General features: G+C 35.2%; 2 protein-coding genes, 1 non-coding gene and 1 pseudogene across 4 annotated transcripts; all 4 read right to left on the minus strand.

Moving 5' to 3' along the window:
- Nucleotides 1–324: 324 nt before the first annotated feature.
- LOC143572973 (methylsterol monooxygenase 2-2) lies at nt 325–5,327 on the minus strand. The gene is made up of 7 exons (XM_077057979.1): nt 5,244–5,327; nt 4,113–4,250; nt 3,633–3,778; nt 3,378–3,497; nt 1,973–2,185; nt 881–961; nt 325–788 (listed from the first exon to the last, which is right to left on the minus strand). The coding sequence occupies exons 1-7, from the start codon at nt 5,271–5,273 to the stop codon at nt 710–712; spliced, it is 807 nt and encodes a 268-aa protein (XP_076914094.1). The 5' UTR covers nt 5,274–5,327; the 3' UTR covers nt 325–709.
- Nucleotides 5,328–9,180: 3,853 nt separating this feature from the next.
- TRNAV-CAC (transfer RNA valine (anticodon CAC)) lies at nt 9,181–9,254 on the minus strand. Its single transcript has one exon. It is a non-coding gene; the product is annotated as a tRNA-Val (tRNA).
- Nucleotides 9,255–14,640: 5,386 nt separating this feature from the next.
- LOC143572983 (serine/threonine-protein phosphatase PP1 isozyme 2-like) lies at nt 14,641–18,250 on the minus strand (annotated as a pseudogene). The gene is made up of 4 exons (XR_013142348.1): nt 18,014–18,250; nt 16,471–17,028; nt 15,128–15,339; nt 14,641–14,739 (listed from the first exon to the last, which is right to left on the minus strand). The product of XR_013142348.1 is annotated as a serine/threonine-protein phosphatase PP1 isozyme 2-like (transcript).
- A 5,078-nt stretch (nt 18,251–23,328) lies between these two features.
- On the minus strand, nt 23,329–25,449 carry LOC143572984 (ras-related protein Rab2BV-like). Its single transcript, XM_077057992.1, has 3 exons — nt 25,357–25,449; nt 24,993–25,164; nt 23,329–24,000 (listed from the first exon to the last, which is right to left on the minus strand). The coding sequence occupies exons 2-3, from the start codon at nt 25,155–25,157 to the stop codon at nt 23,509–23,511; spliced, it is 657 nt and encodes a 218-aa protein (XP_076914107.1). The 5' UTR covers nt 25,158–25,164; nt 25,357–25,449; the 3' UTR covers nt 23,329–23,508.
- Between the last annotated feature and the right edge of the window lie 1,173 nt (nt 25,450–26,622).

A 26,622-nucleotide genomic window follows, 5' to 3' on the forward strand; every position in this document is an offset into this window, starting at 1 on the left:
CTTATTATTTTTTTAGATCGACAACTCACACATTCTCAAATACATTACACATATTTTTAATAATCACCGGACTTGTACCCTCACAACTTGAAACACATTACCGTATGCAATATTTATTATTAAGTTTCTCATTTTAATCTTGAAATATCATTTTCAGAAATAGTAGATTGACATTTAAAATAATACTCTGCTAAAAAGCGTCACAAAATAGATAAATTATGTTAACAGCCCATTAATATACAAACAGATTAAATCAAATTATATATTATATAAAAGGATAAATGAACTGAGAAAAAATTTTAGTGTTCGGCAAACTGGTTTATAAACTGTTTTCTAACATTCTTTTCAATTATTATTGTTAGAAAAATAGTTACGTAATCATATTTAACACATTAACTATTTATATAAAAAAGAAGCCGTTTTAAACCTGCCAAGCCCGCTCATTTTACCAGAACCAATAGATAAACTGTGGTTGTTTTGACCCATTTTGAACCCGGTCCAAAGTGTCCGGGGAGCATGGGTCCAAAGTGTCTTTAAATGGTGTACTACAAACATGATGAGACATAAAGGATCAAGTACCTTCATTTTGTTACTGAGATGATCATACAAGACGAAAAATGCAACAATAAATGAATTCACAATCAAGAAAAGACGAGACCTTTGTCACGATGCATGGTGAAAACATTCCAAAATCTACTTTTTGGGCGCGTTAATTCTCTTTATACTTATCTTCCTCTTCACTCTTTAACGCCTTCAGTTTTCTGTACCCGGTGTCAGTACCAAATAGCCTGACAAAAGGATGTCAATATTATAAACGGGTTGATTGAGGTTATGTTTTATAATTAGATTAACCAGTAAAAAATATTATTCTGGATCTTACCAGTCCATGTAGACAAAAGTTGAGGAATAGTTGCCAGATTTGGTGTAGATAAGACGGTGATGATAATCATGAAAATCGGAACTGATAATTTTATAGAAAAAAAACGATATTTAGTGAATCTGAAGATAATGACAAATAACAAGTTGTAAATGAACTGAACACTCAGTAAACCTTTCGGCAGAAAGTTTGTTTATTAAACAAACGAAACTTTTTGTTCATTTAGTTGAACGAACGAACAAAAACACATGTCTTCGTTTACATTCGTTAACAAATTCAATTACATTTTCTAGGCTCATTACAATATAGTTTAGTTTTAATTTTTTAAGCCAAATACATTGTTGTGCACATTTACTTTAAACTGGTTTTAGCTCAATTAAGTTCGTCAACCTCTCATTTATACTGTTAACAAATGAACATGAACAAACACGAGCATGCTCCTTTTCTTAACAAATGAACATCCACAAGAAAAACCCGTTTGGTTAATTATTCGTGTTCAATTGTTTGTTTAAAGTTAACCGAACGAACATGAACACATGTCTTGGATGTTCATCCATGTTCGTGAATGTTAATTTATGTTCGTAAATTTACGTTTTGTTAATATGATAATTAACATTTTTTAGGCTCGTTACAACATAGTCTAGTTTTAATAACTTTCTGAGCCCAACACGTTGTTCACATTTACTTTAAATTGGTGTTAGCGCAATTATGTTTGATTGTTTGTTCATCTATGTTCAGTTATGTTCGTCAACCGTTTGTTTTTACCTGAACAAACATAGACAAACACAAACAAGAAAACCTCGTTCGTTTAATTGTTCGTGTTCTGAGCCCAACACGTTGTTCACGTTTACTTTAAATTGGTGTTAGCGCAATTATGTTTAATTGTTTGTTCATCTATGTTCAGTTATGTTCGTCAACCGTTTGTTTTTACCTGAATAAACATAGACAAACACAAACAAGAAAACCTCGTTCGTTTAATTGTTCGTGTTCGATCGTCTGTTCGTTAAAAGTTTTACAAACGAACACGAACATACTCCATTCATGTTCATTTTAGTTTACAAGCCAGATAATAAGTTTTATGCATAATACACTAACCCGCCATATAAAGGAAGAAAATTTGAGGGGCTCCATGGGAAATGATAACCGCAGTGTGCTTCAACCGTCTCCAAAACTCTAACTACCATCCACAACCAAAGCGTTATCAAATGTGGGCCCGTGATGGCTGGCCCGAAAATCGTGGCGAAACCGAGGAATAAGATTTCAGCAGGGTGAGCGTATTCTGAAGTCAATCCGAAAGGTGTTGCGTACCTGTCTCGTATCGAATATAACATATATAGTGACATTTAAATGCATTTAGTATTAAATTGGAAAATATTTTAACCCATTCATTTATAACAGGTCAGATCAGATAAAGTAGATCAACAGGAAACAGGTTGAACGGATTGAAACTTGGAAGGTTCTCAGCATTGTATTTTTAATCTATACAACCTTCTAAAGAATTTTATTAAAGAAAACTAGGCTATTAATGTAATAATATAGATTTCATCATCATCATCATCGTACTCAGTATATCCCACCAATAGCAATGCTATGGTAGGGTCTGAGGAGGGTAAGATGTAGACAGCCTTACCTCTATCCCATAGGGATAGAGAGGCTGCTTCCGGTGAGACCCCCGGCTCGATAGTAGTTTTGAATCAAGCCTTGGACATAAGACACATAACACTCAATCATCGGGACACCGGCTGATTGGTGCATGTGCCCTTGTCTTTCGGCTATCAACGCCACCACATGATGCCTGATTAACCTTCCGCCACTTTTAACGTTATTTTCACGTGATTAGTAAAATAACGTCAAAATTAGTGCAATTTTACTTTTGCCCACCCAAGGGTTCACACATATATACATTATATGTGCGCACCGCAAGCAGGGCGTTAATAATATAGATTTGTAACGGTTAAAAAGAATAAAGAAAAAATGTACAAAAAAGTGTTTGCCGGTCAACCCGACCCGTAGGGGTGTGCATGGGTTGGTTTTGGGCTCAAACCGAACCAAAAACCAAAATTCCAGTTTTTGAGTTTCTGAAAAAACGTTGGGTTTGGGTTCGGTTCAGAATTCAGATTATCCAGTTTTGCCATTTGGGCCGAAAACTATTCGTCCTAAATATTTTTATTATTATACATTTGGGCTAAAATATTCAGGTACGCTATTTATTAATTTTTTATATAACTTCAAATTCAAAACTGAAAATACATAAATTCGGCTCAGGTCAAAATTTTCGGATTTAACTTTTAATTACATGCAAAACCAAAACCGAACAGAAAGTTGGGTTTTAGAAAAAACATAAAACCAACTCGTCTGTTTTTGTTTGGTTTCAGTTTTTTGGGTCTCGGATCGGTTTTTTCGGTTTCATGTACATCTTTACCGGCCCGACCCTTTCCAACTCTTGCTGAAAATCACTCATTTTGGCACAAACCTGCCACCCTTAGCCCCCTCTACTTACTCATGATGGACACTGTGGACATGCTTGTACAGCCATTTAGTATGCAAGATTCTGTGTCCCCAGTAAAATATAAAATCTTCCACTATGAAGTAGAATAGTATCTGTGTTGACATTACTTTCCTGCACAATATAAACTAATAAAAGTAAAAGACTTGTAATGTATCAAGAATAATAAGATAAAGATGGATTAAATTATCAAAAGAAAAGATAAATTATTATTATTGTTATTATAAAAGAAAGGGAACCGGAAAATACCAGGATGGTAATGGGAGACTACTTCGCATTCCCATGAATCTAAAAACAGGATAAGAAGCAATCATAACAGGCAGATTGACACAAAAATGATACAGTAGTAGACGAGTAATGCATTTATCTTGAGCTTCAGTTGTGTTATTCTTCGTCTGCGTAATAAAATCTTATAAATTAAAAAATATTATACAAACATAGTTGGGTTGCATTGACCATCAAAATGTGATACCAAATGTTACAATTTAATCGTCACTTTCATCGAGCCTTCTCAAATGCACCACAAAGGTTCAGATTTCCAATTATTAGTTATGATTATCTCATATCCTTTTTCAGCATTCATGTCCATTTTAAAACTATGCTAAATTCACTCTTTGAGCAGCACTCATCTCATATAGGTTCAGATTCAGATTATGGGTAACAGCACACATATTAGATTAGGTTGAAACGGTTAAAGCAGCTCAATGCTAATAAAAGGTATTAACAGACCTGAATTTTGTACTTGCTGAGCCATCCAGCCCTTTCTAAGTAAATGAAAGGAAGTCCAGATAAGAAGAAGACCGATTCATGAAGCAAAAAACTTCCAAGGCATGCTAACTGAAAGTCACTGAAATTGGTGATCAAATACTGCAAAAAAAACAAAAGTTAAGAAGCAGAATCAGCAATAAGCTCTCATCTTGGTGTCAAGGTCAAACCACAAGAATCTACAAGTTTTATTACACGAATATTGTGTTCTTAAATAACAAGAGCAAGAAACATAGAAGTATATTATCCGTTTATTTTACGTAACACAGGTATGACTGGAAAGCAAGCTGTTATTATTCCTCAGAAATGAATTAAGCGGTAATGATGCATTATCAAGAAGTTCGTTTATGTGCGGTCGTTTAATAAATGTACGAACACGCGCAGGGATATCATTCAATTAACTAATTGAACGAACACGAAAAGAATCCGTCCTCGTCCAATTGTGTTCGTGAACGTTTGACAATGTGCTTTTTCCGTTTATGTTTGTTAATGTTTGTTAATTTTTTTAATACTTTCTAATGACTTTTCTAATCTTATTAGATAGTTTTAAGTAAAATTATTAACTATAAAACAAAAAATATATACGAGCATTAAATGATTAATTTATATGTAAAATTAACATATGAATATGAATGTAAAAAACACACCAACACAAACTTGGTTGCTGGACCGAACCGAACTGTTGACACTGACCATTCTCGATTAGCCCAAGCAAATTAATTATAAAACATTTCGTTTATGTTCGTGAACCGTTCACAAACAAGTTCATTTCCATGTCTGATAAAAGTTTAACGCACGAACATGAACAAGACGGTGTTCGGTTCGGATCGTTTGCAGCCCTAACTATCAACAGAGCTTCCATGTAAACCTAATCATAACTTGAAGATCAAACAATAACCAAATCACTCAGCATCTATAGCATTTCAAATTCAGAGTTCATCAATGTCATGCATGCGCAATTGAATAATAGTAATGCGATCGATATATACTACGGATTCAAATCCAATAACAACCGTTCATACAAATTATCAGTGAATGAGATCAAATCTAGGGCAAATGAATAATAATATGAACGGAAAAGTGAATGAGAGGTACCGTCCAAGCAGATTCGACGACGGAAGCCATGGAATCCGGCGAGAATGAATGAACTGAGACCAGCAGATTGCCGGAATGAATGAATCTGAGCTACTCGTGCACACACTGTCTCTACTTGTACAGTTGTACTTGTTATTATTAAATAATAATTATTAATTAGAATATAATAATATTAATGATAGTTGGATTTATTTATATATTATTCATGAATGAATGCCTAACTCTCACTCACTCCCCAGGATAACAGTGTACAAGTTTTGGTGTATTTCATGGACAGGCTTATATTGTATGAGCTGGAGTTGTACTTTGTGCATTACAAGGTGTACGCTTTCGATACATCATGGATGGTGTGTATTCTTCTCGTAGATTTTTATTTTTATTTTTTCTCTTGAATGCTCTATTATTTAAACTAGACGGGTGTCCGCGCGATACAGCGGGTGTTTTAACATGTTAATCACGTAACAAATATAAGTGTTTATGGTTCGATTAAAACCTTGAAATCGTTTAAATCGGTCATTGGTTTGACTTCTTTTTTTCTTTTTTTACTTTCGGTTTGTTGGTCGGTTTCAAAATTTTCAACACATAGTGAATGATTGGTTCGCGGTCTATACTGGCAACCGGCCATAAGAAACCAGACCAGACTGTAAATGTTGAATGCATTTTAATGTTTTTTATAATTAATTATTAGATATGTTTTGTAATATATATTAGATATAGTTAACATTTAATTAAGGATAATATTTTTATTACAAATAACTTAGCTATACAACTTCAAATTAACCTAATGGCAGTATGATTCATTTTGTGATCTTTGTTGTTATTATTTCGCCTCCTAAATCTACCATTAATATTTACTATTTATGTGGCTAAAATTATCATTTTTTATTTATGATCCTCTCAAGTATCATATTATGTTGGTGTTTAGTTAAAATTGATGGTATATTTAAATTAATAACTATTTTAAACTAAATTTATTATAACTATGAAACTAAACTGGAACCAGACCGTTAGTAATGATTTGGTTTCAACTTTCAATGGTTGAGTTTGGTTTTGGACGACAAAAAAACAGTATTAACGGTTGGACTCACAAGTTTAACTTAAAAACCATCAAAACCGACACCGAACACCCCTACGTAACATATTAATTTATTTAAAATGAAAAAATTTATAACAATAATAAAATACTCGTTTTTATGGAGTAATTTTTTTATAAAAATATTAACGTTTGAAAAAGCTATAGTCGTTTAAAAATAATGGGTAAGAAGTTAGTTTACAACTTAAATTAAAAACATAATATGGTTAAAGATGAGGAACCAAACTTGTAAGTTGAATGGATTGTGTTTAAAAGACAAGTTTATCTTTACTAACACATGTACCTCATGCTTTAAGTGTTGTAAATTACTTAAAAATTGATGTCATAATTTGGCCTTGTTTGGTATATTATATATAGTATAGATAATATGTATTTATTATTATGTTGTTTGCGATCTTTAATTGGTATCTGCTTTTAATCCAATAATCTGACAAAAAAATTAGTTCTATACCGGATTTGTAATATATACATGAATCTATAGGATAGGATACATGGTTATAGTGTATCATATGTTCATATTAGTTTTAAGTCATTATTATCTGCTTTTAATCCGCTAATCTAAAAAAAGGAAAACAAATAGTTATATGCCTGAATAAAGTCATTATTAGTTGAAAAAAGTTGATATATAAGTGATATAGATAGATATTTTTGTTGGTTGGTTAAAACAGATATGTAAAACGTGATTATCATTTTCATTATTTCATAATTATGTCTTGATTGTGTTATTAAAATGTGAATGGGCCTTTTCTTTATAAAGGAAAATTAACAAACTTAGTGATATGTAATGTAATGGCTTTGTACAACCACATGAAAAGGGTAGGGAAATTATTCATAAATTATATCATTAACCTCATTACTGTTGAGAATTGCTACAAAAATTGTTACAACATACAATTTAAGGGGTGTTTGAGATTGCTTATTTTCACCAACTTATAATTATAAATTTTTTGAAAAGAAATAAGGTTTTTTGGATTACCCATATTGTGAGAGGAAAAGTTTCATAAGTTACATTTTTATAACTTATTAACTTAATGAAAATTATAAGAAAGTAAAATAAGGAATCCCAAACATCCCTTTAGTTTTCTCTTGATTTGTTAATGTTCTCTATAGCTGTTCTTAATATAGCATATTACTTTTAACTAAAATACGAAACATCTTTCGAAAAGGACGTTGGTGTATAATGAAAATTTTAATATGATTTTAAACGATTTTGATGACTGTAAGTTATATTTGTGTCTTTAAAACTGTAGAAATAAATTATATTAATGAAAATAAGTATATTTATGATTTTTCTCTTATTTAGAAGATTGCAATGTTCAATTTTTTTTATATACATATAGCTTGTCTATTGGTTAAAGCTTAGAAATGTTATTTAAACTATTAAGATAACACTAAAAAGAAAAGAATAATGCAGGTGCGATAAGTGGAAATGCAGAGAATGGGAACACCACCCTTATGGAGTCTAGATCATGACCAGAGGTTAAAGGGTGGACGTTTCTCTATAACGCTCAACCCTATCTATGTTCTATGTTCATTAAAGAAAAAAAAAATAGAACACTATCTCCGTTATTACAAACACCTTCAACTAGAATGAAAAAGAACATATACTTATAAAAAAATTACTACGAATATCTAAATAGTTCGTGCTTCGAAACTCGTTTGAATTTCGCTCAGTTTATAAAGGAGCAAAGCTCGTGTCAAGGAAGGCTCGCTCATTTGGCACGCTTAAATTAACCCCAAATGAAAGACATTCAATCTCTTAAGCCTAACTATTCATTATAATTTTGTTCACTATACCCCTTGTTTTGGCTCTCAGTCTCACTATTCGTGGGTAGGGGGGTCTTCGGGGCGGGTACCCCACCCCTCGGTAGTGATAACCACCACCGCCACCATAGCAAGTACCCGTTGAAATGCATGTTTTCGGTTTGCAATACCCATGAAAGTTAGATAAACCCCAACTTTTGTTACTTTATGATCTTATATAAAAACATACAATCTTTTAATCACATCCCTTTGTGGTTATGATAGGGTTCTATTGAAGGCTATATAATGCAAAATAGTTTAATTCATGTTTTCTTGAAAAATAATTTTTATGCAAAAAAATGTACCCAGTTCAGGTGGAAATAACTGGAATTCAACACAATGTCATGTCATTTGGCTAAAAGTACGACCCCAAGCTTTATAGCAATGGTCACTCACTTGGTCCACATTCTCCAATCTCCATCAACGTCATAAGCATAATCATACCTATTGTACACCAACCATCATACTAGTTATTTACTGTCACTTGGTCCACTTTATATATTGTTAGTTAAACTTAGAACTATATTATTACTCATTGAACTTTAAATTTAACTAAATACTTTATTTATATGTGTGTCAATAGAAAGTGATCTAAACAACTTGTATTTTAAATTTTGTGTGAAATTGGCTCAGTTTGTAAGATACCGGATCTTGTGTCAAGGTTGGATCGCCCATTTTTTCTGAACGACGAATTTCTGTCGTTTGGAAGAATTGAACTCAAGGCATCCAAAACCCTTGGTGTTTTAAGGGTTTTGTCTTTTTCAATGGACCACCAACCCCGTTGGTAGTTGGATCGCTTAAATTATCACTAAGTTATGTACATCATTATATCATAATTTTAACAACTCAGATTAACTTTTCATAAAATTATGAAAATTAGCATGACGTTTATTAATCTCTTTGAATAACATTTCAAACTTTTGATAAAATTCAGAAATAAAATATTAAAAAAAAAATAAGTAATTGTCTGAGCCCGGGTTTGAATAACATTTCAAACTTTTGATAAAATTCAGAAATAAAATATTAAAAAAAATAAATAATTGTCTGAGCCCGGGTTCAAACCAGGGACCTCTAGTGTGTGAGACTAGCGTGATAACCGACTACACCACCCAGTCAACCATGTGATTGTTGGTTGGGGGGAAAATTTGATATTAATATAATCTCCGTTTCTTAATTAAGCAAAAAATCAACTACGTGAAACAGTTTTGACGCGTGAATATGAATCCGATTTCAGTTCTGAAATCTATGAAATCTATGTTTTTTTCATGAGATTGATGCAGAGGATTAGCATCACACTCATATATGATGAACTAGTAAGAATGTTTTGTATATGCTTACTCCTCAAAAGACTCTCACTCGATTAAGTTTATTATAGTTATTAGTTTATTACTAAGTACTAACTATAAACAAATCAGAACCCGATGAGCAAATCTGGAACATAAAAAATCAAGACTGATAATAGGATGACTATTTGGATATGGAACCCGGTGTGGAATTTGTTTTATAACATTTCACATGTAAGATATTAGATGACACTCCGCTCAAACCAAAACGATAAGTATTGCCTCTGGACTTTGGTAATACAAAAATAATCTACTAATCCATTAATATTTATTTTTTTATTTTTCTAACTTTCACAGGTAATCAAACTATATAATAACAAAGACTAAAGAGATACCCGATACCCATGTATTAGAAAGATATAACACATGGTTTTTCAGTCAGCTTCAGGATTGGGATTACTAACACCCGTCCCAAACACCGTCCAGCTATCATCCCTAGTTATTACTATTACATGATATGTTTACTGTTTCACTAGCTGCGTGCCCACGCGATGCGGCGAGGTATGCACGCAAACATGACATCGGACGCGTAACCGGTGTTACTGTCTCTGTATGTGCGTGACTTCACAACAGTACATGCATAACCCGACGATAGTATGCTCGTATTGCGGCACTGGGATTTTAACCAGTGTTAGTAAGCAGGTCACACGACAACTGTGCACGCTTAGTCAGGTGTTGGTGTGCACGTAAGGATACATTGAACTCGTTTTGACCCACAACCCATTCCGCTTGACAATGTTCTGAACCGAAATTCGTTATGACTTGACCCCTTTCAACCCAAACCCGTCCCGACCCAAACCAAATTAACCTTTATGTATCGACTCATTCCAACCTTGACCTTTTAGACCCATAACCCGAACGGCCGACCCCCCCTCCCCCGGATTCGTTTGCCGGTCTTTAATGGTAATCACGTAACACGTTAAGTTTTTAAAGTGAAAAAAGTATAGCAATACCATACTCAAATTAAAGAGAATAAAATTATCGTTTTTATGGTATATATATTTTTTAAAAATATTGGTGTGTGAAAAAGCTATTAACGTTTAAACGTCGTCGGGTAGTTGGTTTAAAATAAGGGATATATATGTAACTATTATATAAATTAACAAAATGTGATTAAAGTTAAAGGACCATACTTGTAATTATTTTAGAATACATTAATAAACCGTAACATGATTTTACTTTTGCTAAAAGACAAAATTGTCAAAAGACAAAATTACTCCTAAAGTGTCTTAATATTATGCATTGAAGATTGTATCTAAAGCAATGAGTTTGATACCACTTAAAAATTAAGAGGTTCCTCGCTCATGCTTTATATATAGTATAGATATATATATATATATATATATATATATATATATATATATATATATATGTTAAATGGTTTAAAGAAATTTTATGACTAAATATTATGATAAGTGAAAGCCAACAGCTACCAGTACCACATATAGGTGATCAAATCGGGTTGGTCAAAGGAACCGGAACCGGTTCAGAACCGGTTCCATTAGTCAACATCACTGTTTAAACCGGTTCCATGGTCGAACCGGTTAGGGAACCGAACCGGTTCCCCAACCCTCGGACCCGGAACCGGTGGAACCGGTTCTGACCGGTTCCTAAACCGGTTCTTACACTGTAACCGGTTCCAACCGGTTACAGTGTAAAATATTATTTTTTTTTTCGTTTTTCGTTTCCGCTGCTTGTGTAGGTGATGATTTGTGTTCTTCTGATTTCTGAAGAGGCTCATGCTACTTTTGTTGTTCACCCACAGAGCAATGGTAAACAACATATTGAACTTAATGCTATGAGAGTGTCAGCGTGTTTGAATTGATTAGTCTGTATCGTGTATCGTGTAATGGTGAACTTAAGTCTGTATCGTGTTACATTTGTTGAGTTTGCTATGTATTATAGTCTTTTGGCTTACGCAAGTCAAATGCTGAATTATAATCAAGAGCGGTGTTATACGATTCGTATTTGTATAACATGTTAAATAAAAAAAACAATTAACATAAAATTCATTTTATTTACTTTAAGAAGTTCAAAAAAAAAAGGTTACATGTTTTAAAATATTCAAAAACAAACTAACAAAACATTAAACTTATAAATATAAAGTTGTGACATATTATTTCTAGAAAAGCCTTCTTGTTCGTCGTAATTATTGAGTGGCGACTTATTCATCAGAATTACTTGTAGAAACGCCTTCTTGTTCGTCGTGCACTCGAACATCAAGTGGTGTTTCGTCTTCCAGAGTGGTTACGTGTTGAACACGATCGATTGAGTCCAAGTGATCCTTCAAGCAAATGCACATCTCCACCGACTCCGAATTCAGTCTTGTTCTTCTCACCGATATTACCCTGCCACTAAGAGAAAAAGCAGATTCCGAAGCTACCGTAGAAGCTTGGGCGGTTAGTAAATCACGGGCCATGGTGGCAAGAATCGGAAACTCGGTTTCCTTTACCTTCCACCAAGCCAAAACATCAAAAGTGCCATATTCCTCTTCGGATAAACCGGTAGAGAAATCATATGCACTATACCTTCCTAGTTCGCTTGAAGGGGTGTTACCCCTTTGTTTTTTAGCCGTTACGTTGCGAACGGTGTTCATAAGGCTAATCATGGGGTCTCGTACTCTAGTAGCACTTGAACTTGATGAAGACCCCCCAGCGTAGGCATGTGTATGTTTGACCCATATTTATTTATATAAAAGTCATGCATAAATTTAAAATTCAAATTAAAATCATTTTGTGCCTCTGTTGAAAAGTTTGGGTCAACTTCATGCATATCTAAGGCTGAAAAAATTTTGTCTATCACACATTCAACCCCCGTAACATTTAACATTGGGTTTAAAGCGGCGGCGCAAGTAAAAATCGGTGGCAATTCAAGAAAGTATTTTTTTAATTTAAACTTCATTGGTAATATGATGTTTGAAAACATTGGACTTTTATTTTCAAATTCTTTAAGATTGTTAACGATTAAAAATAACTCCGAAAGAACCAAGGGACTTGTCGGATAATACGTTCCCGATAGTTTCGTAGTTGATGTTTTAAAAACTTCAAGAAAAGTCGATAAGTCATTGATAATTTCCCATTTCTCATTTGAAAAGGGGATTGCCAAATCATTATCGGCAAGACTAGAATGAAACATTTGTAAAGTTTATCTTTGTTTCAAAGCACTTTGAAACATTATGCAAGTGGAATTCCATCAATGAGGTACATCCCAATTAGCTCCCAAAGCTTTTCTTCCCGTATCTTTACAAAATTTTCTATAATCCATTTTTCTTTTTTTACTTTTCTTAAAAACTTCATGTAGCATTACTCTAAAATCGTTTATAACCGATGTAACCTCATCCGAAGCAAGTCCGTCTTGCACGATTAAATTAATGATATGTGCAACACACCTTGAGTGAAAAAATACACCATTGCAAATCGGCGTATATTTTAATTTTAATTTATCAAACGCCGATGTATTATTCGACGCGTTATCAAATGCAATTGAAAATATTTTATTTTCTAGTTTATAAGTTTTTATAACATAATCTAAAATTTCAAACAAATTATCTCCCGTATGTGGATACTCAAAGAGTTCGAAAGCAATGGTGCGTTTCATCATTTCCCACGATGACGGGTCTACCCAATGAGCGGTGACACAAAGATAAGATTCGGGTAGACCATGTGGAGCCGACCAAACATCACTAGTTAAGTTTATTCCCGTATTTATATTTTCAAAATATGCAATTAGTACCTCTTTGGCCTTCTTCCACAATTTTAAACAATAACGTTTAAGAGTATGACGACTTACGTGAGTGTATTGTGGTTGAAGCGTATCTCGAATCATGGCGGTTAAGCGAGGGTTGTCGAAGTGGCTAAACGGCAAAGCTTCTTGAATCACAAACTTCGCCATACGATCTTGAACTCGATCAATTTGGTATGTAAATATTCCGCCTTCACTATCCATTTGCGTTTGTTGCGACTCGACGTTCTGTTTCAACGCCCTGCAATACGGTCTTTCGATGTGTTTCTTCAAATTTGAATTCGAAAGTGGGTTTAAATAAATCCCATAAAACTTGCACCGAGCATTCAATGAATGGTCACTCAATTCAACCAAATCCCAATTGCACCAAATCTCTTGATTACGATTATGAGGTACAATACGAACGAAACTTGGTCCGGCGGTGGAACCTTGACCAACTGATGATTGTGAGGCAGCCATAACAACAAATATGAATATAGAAGAAGAGAAAACAAGAGATTAGAGAACTCAGAACGTTGTAATAGCGTTTTTTTGTATTTTTTTGCGTTCGGGTTTGCGTTTTGAGTGTTGTGATGAACCCATTACACCAAATACCTATTTATACTAGTAGTGGGGTGTTTGGGGAGCCAAAAAACGGCCATTTTTGACCCCAACGGTCAAAAAACGGCCATAAAACCGTTTCCCAACGGCTAGAACTACTCCAACGGCTAGAACCGGTTCCGAACCGGTTCCGGTCGAACCGGTTCCAGAACCGGTTCCGGTTCGGTTCCGGTTCCTACCCGGTCCACCTCCAAAAATGTCAAACCGGTCCCGGATCGCCGGGTTGAAACGGAACCGAACCGGTTCCTACGAAAAACGGGTAGAAACCGGTTCGGTTCCGGTTTGGTTCCACCGAACCGGTTCCAGGAACCGGTTTTGTTGTCCACCTCTAGACTACCACAGCCTACATCAAAGAAACTCATGTTATTGAATTGAGTTCAAGTTTAATTTAGATCCATTCAAGCAATCAACTCATTTGCATACCCATGAATCTGCATATCTTGTGGATCTCATTTTCGAACTAAATATACTAGGAATGGAATACGATACCAAATCCCTTAAATTCTAACACTAACAAACATAACCCGTGCTTAATTCGCCTTACGCTATTAACATAAGATATATTTTGCACAAAATGACGATTTTCTTTTTGTCAAAACAATCAGCAAGAGTAGCTACTTGGAGGTGCCCGCAAGTAGCTTTTAGATTCAAATGTATGTACATTGTCATAAATAACTGCCTTAACAGATCAGAAACAAGAATTAATACTTTTTTTAAAGAGAAAAACTAACATTCTGATATTCTAGAACCACCCTTACCTTAAACACCAAATCTAAAACCAAAACAAAAAAACAAACAAAAAAAAAGGTCTTCCAACATGTTCTTGACACAAAGCCAGCTCAACAGCAAACATTTAAGGATGCTCCAAGTCAGCAATGTTCAATGTTGCTATCCTCCATCTTCAGCATTCCAATATCTGAAAGCAATCATCACAATTCACACATACAAGAAGATTCCCATACATAATATAATATTAGGGTGTATATCGGTTGAGTTGATCATGGGATACTCAAGACCAGCTCAAAAATGGCTCAAATTGAGCCGAGCATAAACAAGCTCGAGCCTAAAAACAAGCCCGTTGAATAAACGAGCATGAGCTTCATATACCGAGCTCAGTTAGACTCAAGAGCCTATTATTTTACAAATATGATAACTTTTGGTTAGCATAGAAAATGTATGTTGCATAATAAAAATAACTTTGCATATATAGTTATGATACAATTAACTAAATAATATATATAATGTTACACATAAAATTATAATTACTAGTATGTATGTAGCATATGAATAAACTTGATACTAACCTTAATTGTCTTAAAGGTCACCAATTCCGGTCACCGAGTCATACAAATCTAGGTTTTTTATCAATTGGCTTCAAGATTTGGAAAGAGCACATCAAGCTCTCATCGACACTCATCATCGCACCAGCATTATCAAACTCGCCACAATAATTCGGGGCCGAGAATACAGTCACAAGCTGTCTATCCGCAAAGAATTCGTACCCATCTTCTACAACCTGCAGAAACAAAGTCTCACGCTACGTCAAAACCTCAAATATATATCAATTTCAACCCATTTACTGATAATAAGTTGACCCAGTTTACATTTGAATCTAATAGGTCAAAAGATGAACTTCAATATATTGTTTCTGTAATTATCTTAAACACATCACTTATTTATAAAATTCAAGAAAAATGGGACACAAATATTTGAGGTTAAAAGATAGAATGGGGAGTCTCCAAAGTAAGGCTGTTCAAATAGAAAGGGAAAAGCTCAGAAAATGTTGTTCGATTTCAAATCAGTTGTAAACGAGCCGAGCAGCTCAGTTCTGCGTGTACACAGACGAGCACTCGCTGGTTTGGCTCAAATTATCTTGTAATGCATGTTATATACATATATATATATACACACACACTTACAATTATAAATACCACTATATTGACCCACTACCTAGTTATCTATAGTCTATACTATATAACTACTAGCCAATATGATCTTCTGAAAATGAGAACCTTTAATATTTGACTTTGAGTTATCATTTAATTTGTGTTTTAAATTTGCATTTTGTAAAAAACTTGTATTATGTGTGTTTTTGTTAAATTGTCGGGTTTGAGTTGGAACTCTTGAGTGAATGACAATTTAGCACTGTTGACATTTAAAATTGAGAATTTTGTACCAAATTTTAAGTTGAAACCGAGGTGCTCGTTTACAAGACAAAAAGTTCGAGTCTTAATATCTAGCTCGATTTTGTAATTTGATCTGAGCCAAACCGCTAGGTTTGTAAACAAGCCAAGTTCGAGCAGACTGTTGCTCGATTTGGCTCGGTTCGGCTTGTGAACAACGTTACTCCAAAGTGATGCAAGGGTGTTAAATGTTCAGAACCTCTTAAATCACATTACTCAAAAAAAAAATAGATTAATGGTATTAATAAAAAAAGAATTTTATTAATATAGTTTTTGCAATCATATGTAAATTTGTAATACATAAACGCTGTTAAATTCAACAACACAGCCAGTTTTGACTCGCATTAAAAAAAATAGTCGTCTGGCCCACATATGTTTCGACTTATTACCCAACCTGTCCGGCCCACCTCGTTTACCACCTCTAACATCAAAATAAAAGACTTCAAATAATAATATCAAATAACCTGATGGGCACGGCAAATTAGGTCCATATCATGCTGCATTAAAAACTCTGCTACTTTATCTGCACCAAAAGTATAAGAAACTCCCCTATCATTCATCCCCCAACCTTTGACGTCTCTATCAGGATCCGACCAAAGCAAATCACAAAGCAAACCCGTATCGGGAACATCACATGGACGAGGCAAGCTTCTAATTTGGTCTAGATTTGTTAGGTCAGGAGAAAACCACCGTGCATACATAGTATTTTGTCATCAATGAGAGCCGCAACAGGAAAACAATTGAAACAATCGGTAAAAGTTTTCCAAATTCTAACATTGAATCGGCGTTTACATTCATCATAGAAACCGTAGATTCGGTTAATGGAGCACACTCGTGATTGCCTCTTAAAATGAAGAAGTTTTCGGGGTATTTGATTTTGTAGGCAAGTAAAAGACATATAGTTTCCAAACTATGTTTGCCACGGTCCACATAATCACCAAGGAATAAGTAGTTTGATTCGGGAGGAAAGCCCCCGTATTCAAATAGCCTTAATAGATCACCATATTGCCCGTGAATATCACCTGGTTTTTAAAGAAACAAAAGCTTAACCATATGAACAATTATATGTAGCATTGTGAGCAAAATTATTATTAACTACTAGAAATATCACGCAGCCACTATGTCAAAATACATATTCCATTCCACTATTAGCCAAATGTACATATAGATACCAGTTAACTTCTCACAATCAATGTCTAAGTTCATTTGATATCCCCAAATAACACATACAATTAGAGGTGCTTAAAAAACGTTGAAACCTACCAAACTGAAACAAGTCGGTTTAAAATTTATGCCGTTTGATTTTTGCAGTTTGATGATAGATTGGAATGTGGAACCGGTCGTTTACCCTTGTTTTATTTATTTTCATTTTTGGAATATGCAACTACGTATAAGTATTATATTCAAAAAACATCATTATCATTTGTATCATTCATAGAGAGGGAATTCAATCCATATATTCATGATTGTTAAGAATTTTGCAACTACTACGGGTACCATCAACTCATCAAAGAATCAATAGTCTAATTCAACAAATAGTAACCGAAGAAACACGGTACCAAACCCGATGTCCCGGATCGATTCGACCCGTAGAAGTCAATTCTGAGATCCGGATTGTGTCAGATCCGCCCCTGGTACTTCGCTCTACATCACAAGCTGTGTGGAGTGCATGTTACGACCACGCATCAGATGGGATATGTCATCACCATCACGGTGATAACTGCTTTGCTGATGACATCTCACATCTAACCGTGATCACAACGCACCATCTCCACAATCTTACATTGTAGTCGAAGCACCGTGGGCCAACCGGGCACAATCCCGACGTCATGAATCCGACTTCTATAGATCAAGACCAATTCAGGACATCAAGTACGATACCACGTCTATTCAATACCACTTAACAAAACCAATTCTATATCATATTATTCATATCCAACAATTAACAACACAAATTCTACACGAATAAAACGACAATTATAACAAAATTAGGTTATAAACCATTACCACAAATCTTAATAGGAGCCTCAAGCTCCAAAAGACAAGGCTGCTGAAGAAATATCTCTCGAGAAGCCGCGCAAAGCTGGCGAATCTCCGCCTCGGAAAGCTGAACCTGCCGAACCGTCCGGGCTTCCCAGAACTCCAAAAGGCGCTTAATAATATCATCCAAAACGGCACCGTCTATCCCCTGACCATTCTGAGCCATCGATATATTAATATCTCTAAACCCTAACTCGTAAAACAGATATTAAGCGATTATTATTAGTATTATTAGCGTGTTGTTGTTAGGGCATTGTGTTGCGTTTTGGAGATTGTGGTCACGTGCGTGATGTGTTTGATGGAGACATAGCGATTGACAAAAAACATGGACGAATCGTTAACGGCAAGCTGGCGGACGGAGGGTGCCGAACAGATAACGATAGGTTTGTAGCGGTTTGTGGTTTTAAATTTGATGATCGAAGTTTGGTGGTAATAATAATAATTTTGAAGAGGTGATAAGACGTAATGACAGGATTATGGTGTTGAAATCAGTACTAGGAGAGGAAGTAGTGGCAGTAGTCTCCGCCTATGCGCCTCATGTAGGCCTAGGGGATCAGGAAAAGAGAGAATTTTGGGATTGCCTAGACGCAGTGGTAGGGGGCATACCTAGGGGGAGAGGATTTGCATAGGAGGAGATTTTAATGGACACATTGGTAAGGCTAACGATGGTTTTCAAGCCGTTCATGGGGGTTTCGGTTTTGGTGATAGGAATGAGACCGGAACAGGTCTTCTAGAGTTTGCGGTGGCACATGACCTAGGTATTATAAATTCTTATTTTAGGAAACAAGATTCGCATTTAATCACTTTTAGCAGTGGCGGACGCGACACGCAAATTGACTACCTTTTGATGAGGCAAGGAGACCGACGTTGGTGGAAGGACTGCAAAGTCATACATGGGGAGGCAGTTGTGACTCAACATCGACTACTAGTGACAGATATAGCCTTCAGAAATAAGCTGACTGTTCGAGAGAAGAAAGGTACACCGAGAATTCGATGGGGAAATTTGAAGGACGAAAATCTCCTACTGTTTAAGGATAAACTCATGCTGCATACGCGGGCTCGACTAAATGGGGACTCAACTCATATATGGGAAGCTATGGAGACAAAGATCATCCAAGTAGCAAAAGAGACTCTCGGGGTCACAACAGGAAAGACAAGTGGGCATAAGGAGGCTTGGTGGTGGAATGACGCGGTGCAAGACAAGATAAGGGACAAACAAGGATGTTTTAGGGAGCTAATGAGGTGCACGGATGAGGAGGAGCGAGGGGAATTGAGGGACAACTACAAAACGGCCAAGATAGAGGCGAAGAAGGCAGTGGCGGAAGCAAAGAAGGCGGCCTTTAAACGGATGTATGAAAGTCTAGAAACAAAAGAGGGGGAACATGCTATGTTTAAGATTGCCAAAGCCAGGGAGCGTAGAAGGCAAGATCTAGGACCGGTGAAGTTCATAAAGGATACAGATGGGCATGTACTGGTCAAGGAGCAGGACATCAAGCTAAGATGGCAAACCTACTTCCACAATCTTTTTAACAATGGGAGAGCTTTCCAAGAAGAACATGACAACACAAACTTTCAAAGACAACAATCGAATAACTGCTACTGCCGACGGATCACACGAGAAGAGGTGAAGGATGCACTTAGGAGGATGGGAAGGTCTAAGGCGGTTGGCCCAGACAACATACCCATCGAGGTGTGGAAGTGTCTGGGGGAGGAAGGAGTCATGTGGTTAACTACTCTGTTCAATAGTATTCTCAAATCAGGTAAGATGCCAGACCAGTGGAGGAGCAGCGTTGTAGTTCCTATCTATAAGAACAAAGGAGACGCCCAATGTTGTGGTAACTACCGATGAATCAAACTACTAAGTCATACTATGAAGCTATGGGAAAGAGTGATTGAGGGTAGACTTAGACGAGAAACTCATGTTACGGTCAACCAATTTGGCTTCATGCCGGGCCGTTCCACCACAGAGGCAATACACCTTATAAGAAGATTAATGGAAAAGTATAGGGAGAAGAAGCGTGATCTACATATGGTGTTTATTGACCTAGAAAAGGCCTACGACAGTGTGCCACGACAGGTGCTCTGGGAGTGCTTGGAGGGTAGAAGAGTGCCCAGGAAATACATAGAGATAATTATGGATATGTATACCAGGAGTGAAACAAGTGTCCGTGCGCCAGTGGGGGATACTGATTTCTTTCCTGTAGAGGTAGGTCTTCACCAGGGGTCAGCGTTGAGCCCGTTTCTTTTTGCAGTAGTCTTGGATGAGTTGTCAAAGTCGATTCAGGGGACTCTCCCGTGATGCATGATGTTCGCAGACGATATTGTGTTACTTGCTAAGAAAAAACAAGATCTAAACATGAGGCTTGAGGAGTGGCGAACAACCTTAGAGACAAAAGGTTTAAAGATTAGCCGATCTAAGACGGAGTACCTCCACTGTGATTTTGGTGGGATAAACGACAATGAAGACGCACAGATCACAATTGAAGGTCAGGTGGTCCCGCAGGTAACGAAGTTCAAGTATTTAGGATCATTTGTACAGAGCGATGGGGAATTAGACAGTGATGTGACCCACCGAGTTCAGGTAGGATGGTGTAGATGGAAAGCAGCCACAGGTATATTGTGCGACAAGAGTTTCCCGACTAAACTAAAGGGAAAATTCTATAGGGTGGCAGTTAGACCTGCAATGCTATATGGAACAGATTGTTGGGCCATCAAGAAGGCACAAGTGCGGAAGATGGAGGTAGCAGAAATGAGAATGCTACGTTGGATGTGTGGGCACACAAGGCTAGATCGAATAAGAAACGTTGAGTTTCGCGAGAGATTAGGGGTGGCGAACATAGCAGACAAGATAAGAGAGTGGAGATTGAGATGGTTTGGACATGTAAAGAGAAGACAGACGACGAATCCTATTAGATCCGTAGAAAACATTACTATAGAGGGGAGGAGGGGTAGAGGACGACCGAAATTGACTTGGGATGAGAGGATTAGACATGATTTGATAGACCTAAACCTCTCCGAGGACATGGTTGAGGATAGGAATTCGTGGAGAAGTAGAATTAAAGTTAAGGATTTTTAGAGAGAATTGAATACCTTAGGGCTTATAATTAACTTATTTAGGTCACATACCATAATGGTATTTCCCTTACATATATTATTATTATTATAATTATTATTAGCTTTTATATAGCTGTTAAACTGTGATCTTATTATTAATATTATTTTAATTAGTAGTAGTTTTTATATAACTGTTAAACTTTGATTTCCTTTATTTTGCTTCATACACATGTACTTAGAGCCGAGGGTATCTCTGGAAGCCACCTCTTTATTCCTTTGGACAGAGGTACGGTGTGCCTACATCCCACCCTCCCCAGACCCTACTTATAGCTTTGCTGTCAGTGGGATTTTACTGGGTATGATTGATTGATTGATTGATTGATTGATTGAATTTGGGGATTTCATGACATTTGAAATCTAGGGTTTTGATTTGCTCGGAATTTTGATGGTGGGTTGTTATTTGTTCCCCAAATCCCCTTTTTTATACTGTTGCCTTTTATTTTAGGCCTATTTTTGAATTAAAGCGTTACATGTTTTAAATAATTAGGGTGATTATCAATTTTAAGTGTCTAATCTTTTACCTTTTTCATATAAAGAAATTAAACACCCCATCCACATGATCTGACGGGGTGGTAACGTGGTTTGAAAGTTATGCATCCTATTTATACTGGTGTCTCATCCTCTCTAAGTTACAAAAGTGTAACTTATTAACATTTTTCTTTCATATAAAAAACAATCCCAAACATTTTATTTATTTTTAAAAAGTTAATAAGTTATAAGTTGATGAAATTAAGCAATCCTAAATACTTTCTTAATTAGTTTTTTAACATATAGCGTCTATGACAAGCAGAGAGACTTGGAGTTTGGGGACCATCGTTTTTCGTAAGTATTTGTATTTCAAATGGGCGCCAAAATGAAAAGAAGCCCCCTTGGTGCTCGTCGGTTAATGAGCGGAGGGACTTGGAGCGTGAGACTACTGTTTTTTCCAACAAATCAAATTCAACCTTTCATATTTTCATATAAAAAATAAATAAATAATAATTATGTTATTAGTTAAACGTTTTGATATATGTTTTTATGAGTTCAGTCTTTAAACAATTCTTACACATATAAACACAAAACAAACTAAATCTGGATAATGTGTAAGCGAGCAACAAGTTACGCTGATATCCCCTTTTGAATTGCCAAACCTATTCTACTAAATATCAATCCTTGGTTCCTCGGGCTCTGCGAGTCACTGTGGACCACCTTCTGCACCCGCTCCGAAAAGCGAAACGCCTCGGGAGCTAGGGAGCCAAATGTGTCGATGGAAAAAAGTTAGTGAGAGGGATACACTCCTACGTGGCAATCTCGTTTTCACCTTTTAGTTAAACCACTACACTTAGTTTAATTTTTAAGTTGTGACATTTATATAAAATTAAGTGCGCTTTAGATATATATTCATTTCGGAACCTCATTTGCATATCACCATCGTCATTTTTTGTCTTTAAACGGTTTGATCAAACCTTGGGATTTTGGCCGATCGATTAAGTAGAGGGCTTATCGATCAATTTAGAACATTGTTGGGTTTAGTTTTTGCCAATTGATCGCACCTTCGGTTTTTGTTCAGTTACATGACATTAGGTTAAATTACCATTTTGCCCCTCGTGTGAGGAGCAATTACTAACATACCGAATGGACGACATCTTGTTTAGGGGTCAAAACCGCTAAGTAAATTAAACATCAAAGGTTTACTTGCTCAAAAATTGGGTTTTTTTTTAAACGGGTTATTGGAGCTATATACCACACCACCACATGGGCAAAAATAACAATCTACTATAAATAAAATATTAGGGTAAATGGCATAATTTGTGTGATTAGTAAATGGCAATTATTATGGGTGTAATAGTTTTTACTTAACTCTAAATGACCCAAAAGGCCAAACCTACTGCAACATCCATATTCAACCCTGCAGTAGTTAAAGTGTCAAGAACACAGCATTTTATGATCCCAACAAAAAACTAGGCAAACTTGACTTTCAATTTTCCAATCAAGTCGCATAATAAGAATGATGAACTTAAATCGAGTAAATAATAGCATTAATACCGACTAAGTGTAGATCCGAATGAACATAGTCAAATAGAAGAAATAAGTCAAGGCGCAGATATAATAAGCAAAGTTAAAACAAAAAAGTCAACAACGAATCAATGTCACCAGACACTACACCTACACACACAGAACATGACATAAAATAGTATCACATATTGGAATAGCGGATAAATACTAAATCATGTTTCAACTTTCACAATATTTGTTCTCAAGTAAAGATGGTATTCTACAAGGTCAAACAAAAGTGTTTCTCGATTACAAAACAAAAAGGGAAAGAAAAAAAAAATGATGAAATACACTTTTCTTACCAAATCTCCAACTCAAGTTGAACAACAACCTTTCTTTGTTTTCGCAGACGAATCACCGACATTAATGGTGGTGCCTTGACCAGGTAAAGCAGTACCACCACCGCCATTTGCCTCTTGTGCCGCCAACGCTTTCTTGCTAATAACATGATATATTTGTGTCAACACGGTTTGAAACGCTTTCTCAACATTATATGCTTCGAGCGCTGACGTTTCGAGAAACGAAAGGCCTTCTTTTTCAGCCAAAGATTGACCATCTTCTTCAGCCAATGCTCTAAGATGGCTCAAATCTGACTTGTTTCCAGCCATCATGATCACAATGTTTGAGTCTGCGTGGTCTCTTAGCTCACGTAACCACCTTTGGACATTGTCAAAAGTTTGACTTTTGGTGATGTCATACACCAGAAGGGCCCCAACCGCACCTCTATAGTATGCACTCGTGATTGCTCTGTATCTTTCTTGCCCTGCTGTGTCCCAAATTTGAGCCTTTATTGTCTTCCCATCAACCTGTATATAAGAATGTTAACTTTTAAAATATAATCAATGTGTTATTGGCAAAAAAAAATAAAAAATACACATCCGTTACATGTTCAACATAATATATATCAAATAACTCAAATCAGCTAGTCCATATTTAAGGGATCAAGAATGGCTAATCTTTTATATAATAATAATAAACATAGAATAACTGGTTAATAACTTATATAACATGCTCAAACACTAATTAAAGAAATAGGTAAACCATTAATTGATATGCTTGTTTATTAGTCAAATGTATTAAAATAGCCTTTAGTAGGATGAACATGGAGAATCTTGTTGTCTTGTTGACCAAAATGAATTCCTTTTTGACTTTATTAATTTCTCATGATGTCAATGATTAATCTTAAAACTTCATAAAAAGAAAAAAAACTGTTACAACTTTATAAACTTAATGAAGAAATTACGGAACTTTCTTTTGTTCGAATTGAATATCCTAATTCCGTCACTACTCGTTCTCGGCCAGAATGAATTCCTTTGGATTTTATAAATTTTTAATGATGTCAATGATTAATCTTAAAACTTCATAAAAAGAAAAAAAACTGTTACAACTTTATGAAATAAACGAAGAAATTAAGGAACTTTCTTTTGTTCGAATCCAATATCCTAATTCCGTCACTACTCGTACTCAATACTTCCTTAAAAAACCACAAAAAAACAACAAATCATTCCAATCATCATGGAAATTCGAAGGCCAATTATCAAAAACATAAAACAGAGTTTCACCATAAACACAAACCATAGATTTTGCTTAACAATTTCAAATATTCCATACCCGAGACATATTATCAAACACTTGGTGTGCATAATTTGACACAACTTCAATCAGACTTTAAAACTTTACCCTTAAAACACATGACATCTAGAAATCAAGATAACCAATCAGAAGACAAAATTAACAAAAACCCTAATTCAGATCATACGGATTTAAATTATTTTAATAATAATAATAATAATCTGACCTGAAGAGTACGAGTAGCAAATTCAACTCCAATGGTGGATTTAGACTCCAAACAGAACTCATTCCTGGTAAACCTGGAGAGAATATTGGATTTACCAACACCTGAATCACCAATCAACACGATCTTGAACAAGTAATCGTACTCATTATCAACTCTATTAGCCATAACAAACCTATACCCACAAAATCAAAATTCAATCGAATTAATAAACATACATACATACACGGATCTAAGCAGATCGAATCAAACTAGTTTTGATATTTTGATTAAGAGCTAAATCACAAATTAATCAACTCAAATCAGTACGGAAAACATGATCAAACACGGAAAACGTGTTGAATTGACGAGTAAAGAGAGACGTTACCTATGAAATCGGAAAGAAAGTGAGAATGTGTCGTCTGGGATGAAAGTGAGGTTTGAAACAATGGTGAAAGAGGTTTGGAATAAGCCGACGTTAATATATGACAAGGAAATGATTTTATACTTCGTTAAAACTTAATTAAAAAATAAAATAAAACTTAATTATTCGTTATTTTAAGAGTGAATAACCTAGTTTTTCGTCTCTATTTTATCCAAACATGCGATTTTCGTCTCTATTTTTTCATTTCAGTTGCAATTAAACTCGGCTCCACTAACCCTATTAAGTATGTTTGTTACCTATCAGCGTGCCTCTTACGTGAGGGGTAATTTTGTCTTTTTTTCCCCAAATACACACCAGCCCCCGTGCAGCCCCTCACGTGAGAGGGCTTGCGAAATACGATTGAGGTTTATTTGAGGAGAAAAAGGACAAAAACTGCCCTTCACGTGAGGGGCACACTGATCGATGGTTTTAACGACTAGACTTAACGGGGTTAGAGGGGTCGGGTTTGATTGCAAACAAAATTAAACCACATAAACGAAAGTCCCAAATTTAAAACTATTAGACTAAAATCACATATTTAGACAAACCACGTGAACAAAACCGTATTTTACTCCCAATTTAATTTTACGTATGATTATGATTGGAAGAAAAATATTAAATGGTCAAACCGATTTTGTTTTTCAAGGGTTTATTCAGAAGTGATTATTGGATTATTAAACTTTCAGTATTATTTATGGACTTTAATTTTTAGTCTCGTCATTTGACAGCTAAGTAATTAATTTTTAATGGCAAGTTTCATAATTCATAGTTTCATACAAGTTTTTTTTAACAAAATCGAGAATATCTTTGTATTTTGTCCTTACCATTGTCATAGCCTCCCAAATCATGTTTTGGGATATACTTCAATCAAAATAAGTTCGATAAATACATTTTTTTGGTTACTACTATTATATTTGTTATTAGGTTGGTGCCCTATTACGTATCTTAAACGTTTAAAGGTATTGGATTCGAGTTTCAAATGATAAGGAAAAAATTGTTTTGAATAATAATACCTACATAATTTATGTTAGCAATATAATATATGATGTAAAAAGATATAACAAATTACAAATAAATATAGTAAGTGTTTTTAAATTAAACAAAATTGTTAAAAAAAATATCATATTTCAAATGTATATGTATGCCGTCTATAAATTAAATTAACATAGTTGAATAGAAAGGGTTTAAATTAACAAAGTTTTTCTTAGACTTTCATTTATTCTAACTCTT

The sequence above is a fragment of the Bidens hawaiensis genome, unplaced genomic scaffold, assembly GCF_021521415.1.
Source record: "Bidens hawaiensis isolate Kalapana, Puna unplaced genomic scaffold, B.hawaiensis_p1.1 tig00026182_1, whole genome shotgun sequence".
NCBI classification, from domain to species: domain Eukaryota; kingdom Viridiplantae; phylum Streptophyta; class Magnoliopsida; order Asterales; family Asteraceae; genus Bidens; species Bidens hawaiensis.

Coding starts and splice junctions, on each gene's coding strand:
- LOC143572973 (XM_077057979.1), bottom strand. CDS start 5,273: ATGGCTTCCGTCGTCGAATCTGCTTGGACG. Junction 3,779..4,112: donor TCAGCAAGTACAAAATTCAG/GTCTGTTAATAC, acceptor TTTATTACGCAG/ACGAAGAATAACACAACTGA. Junction 962..1,972: donor TTTCTTCCTTTATATGGCGG/GTTAGTGTATTA, acceptor TAAAATTATCAG/TTCCGATTTTCATGATTATC.
- LOC143572984 (XM_077057992.1), bottom strand. CDS start 25,157: ATGGCTAATAGAGTTGATAATGAGTACGATTACTTGTTCAAGATCGTG. Junction 24,001..24,992: donor TTGCTACTCGTACTCTTCAG/GTCAGATTATTA, acceptor TCTTATATACAG/GTTGATGGGAAGACAATAAA.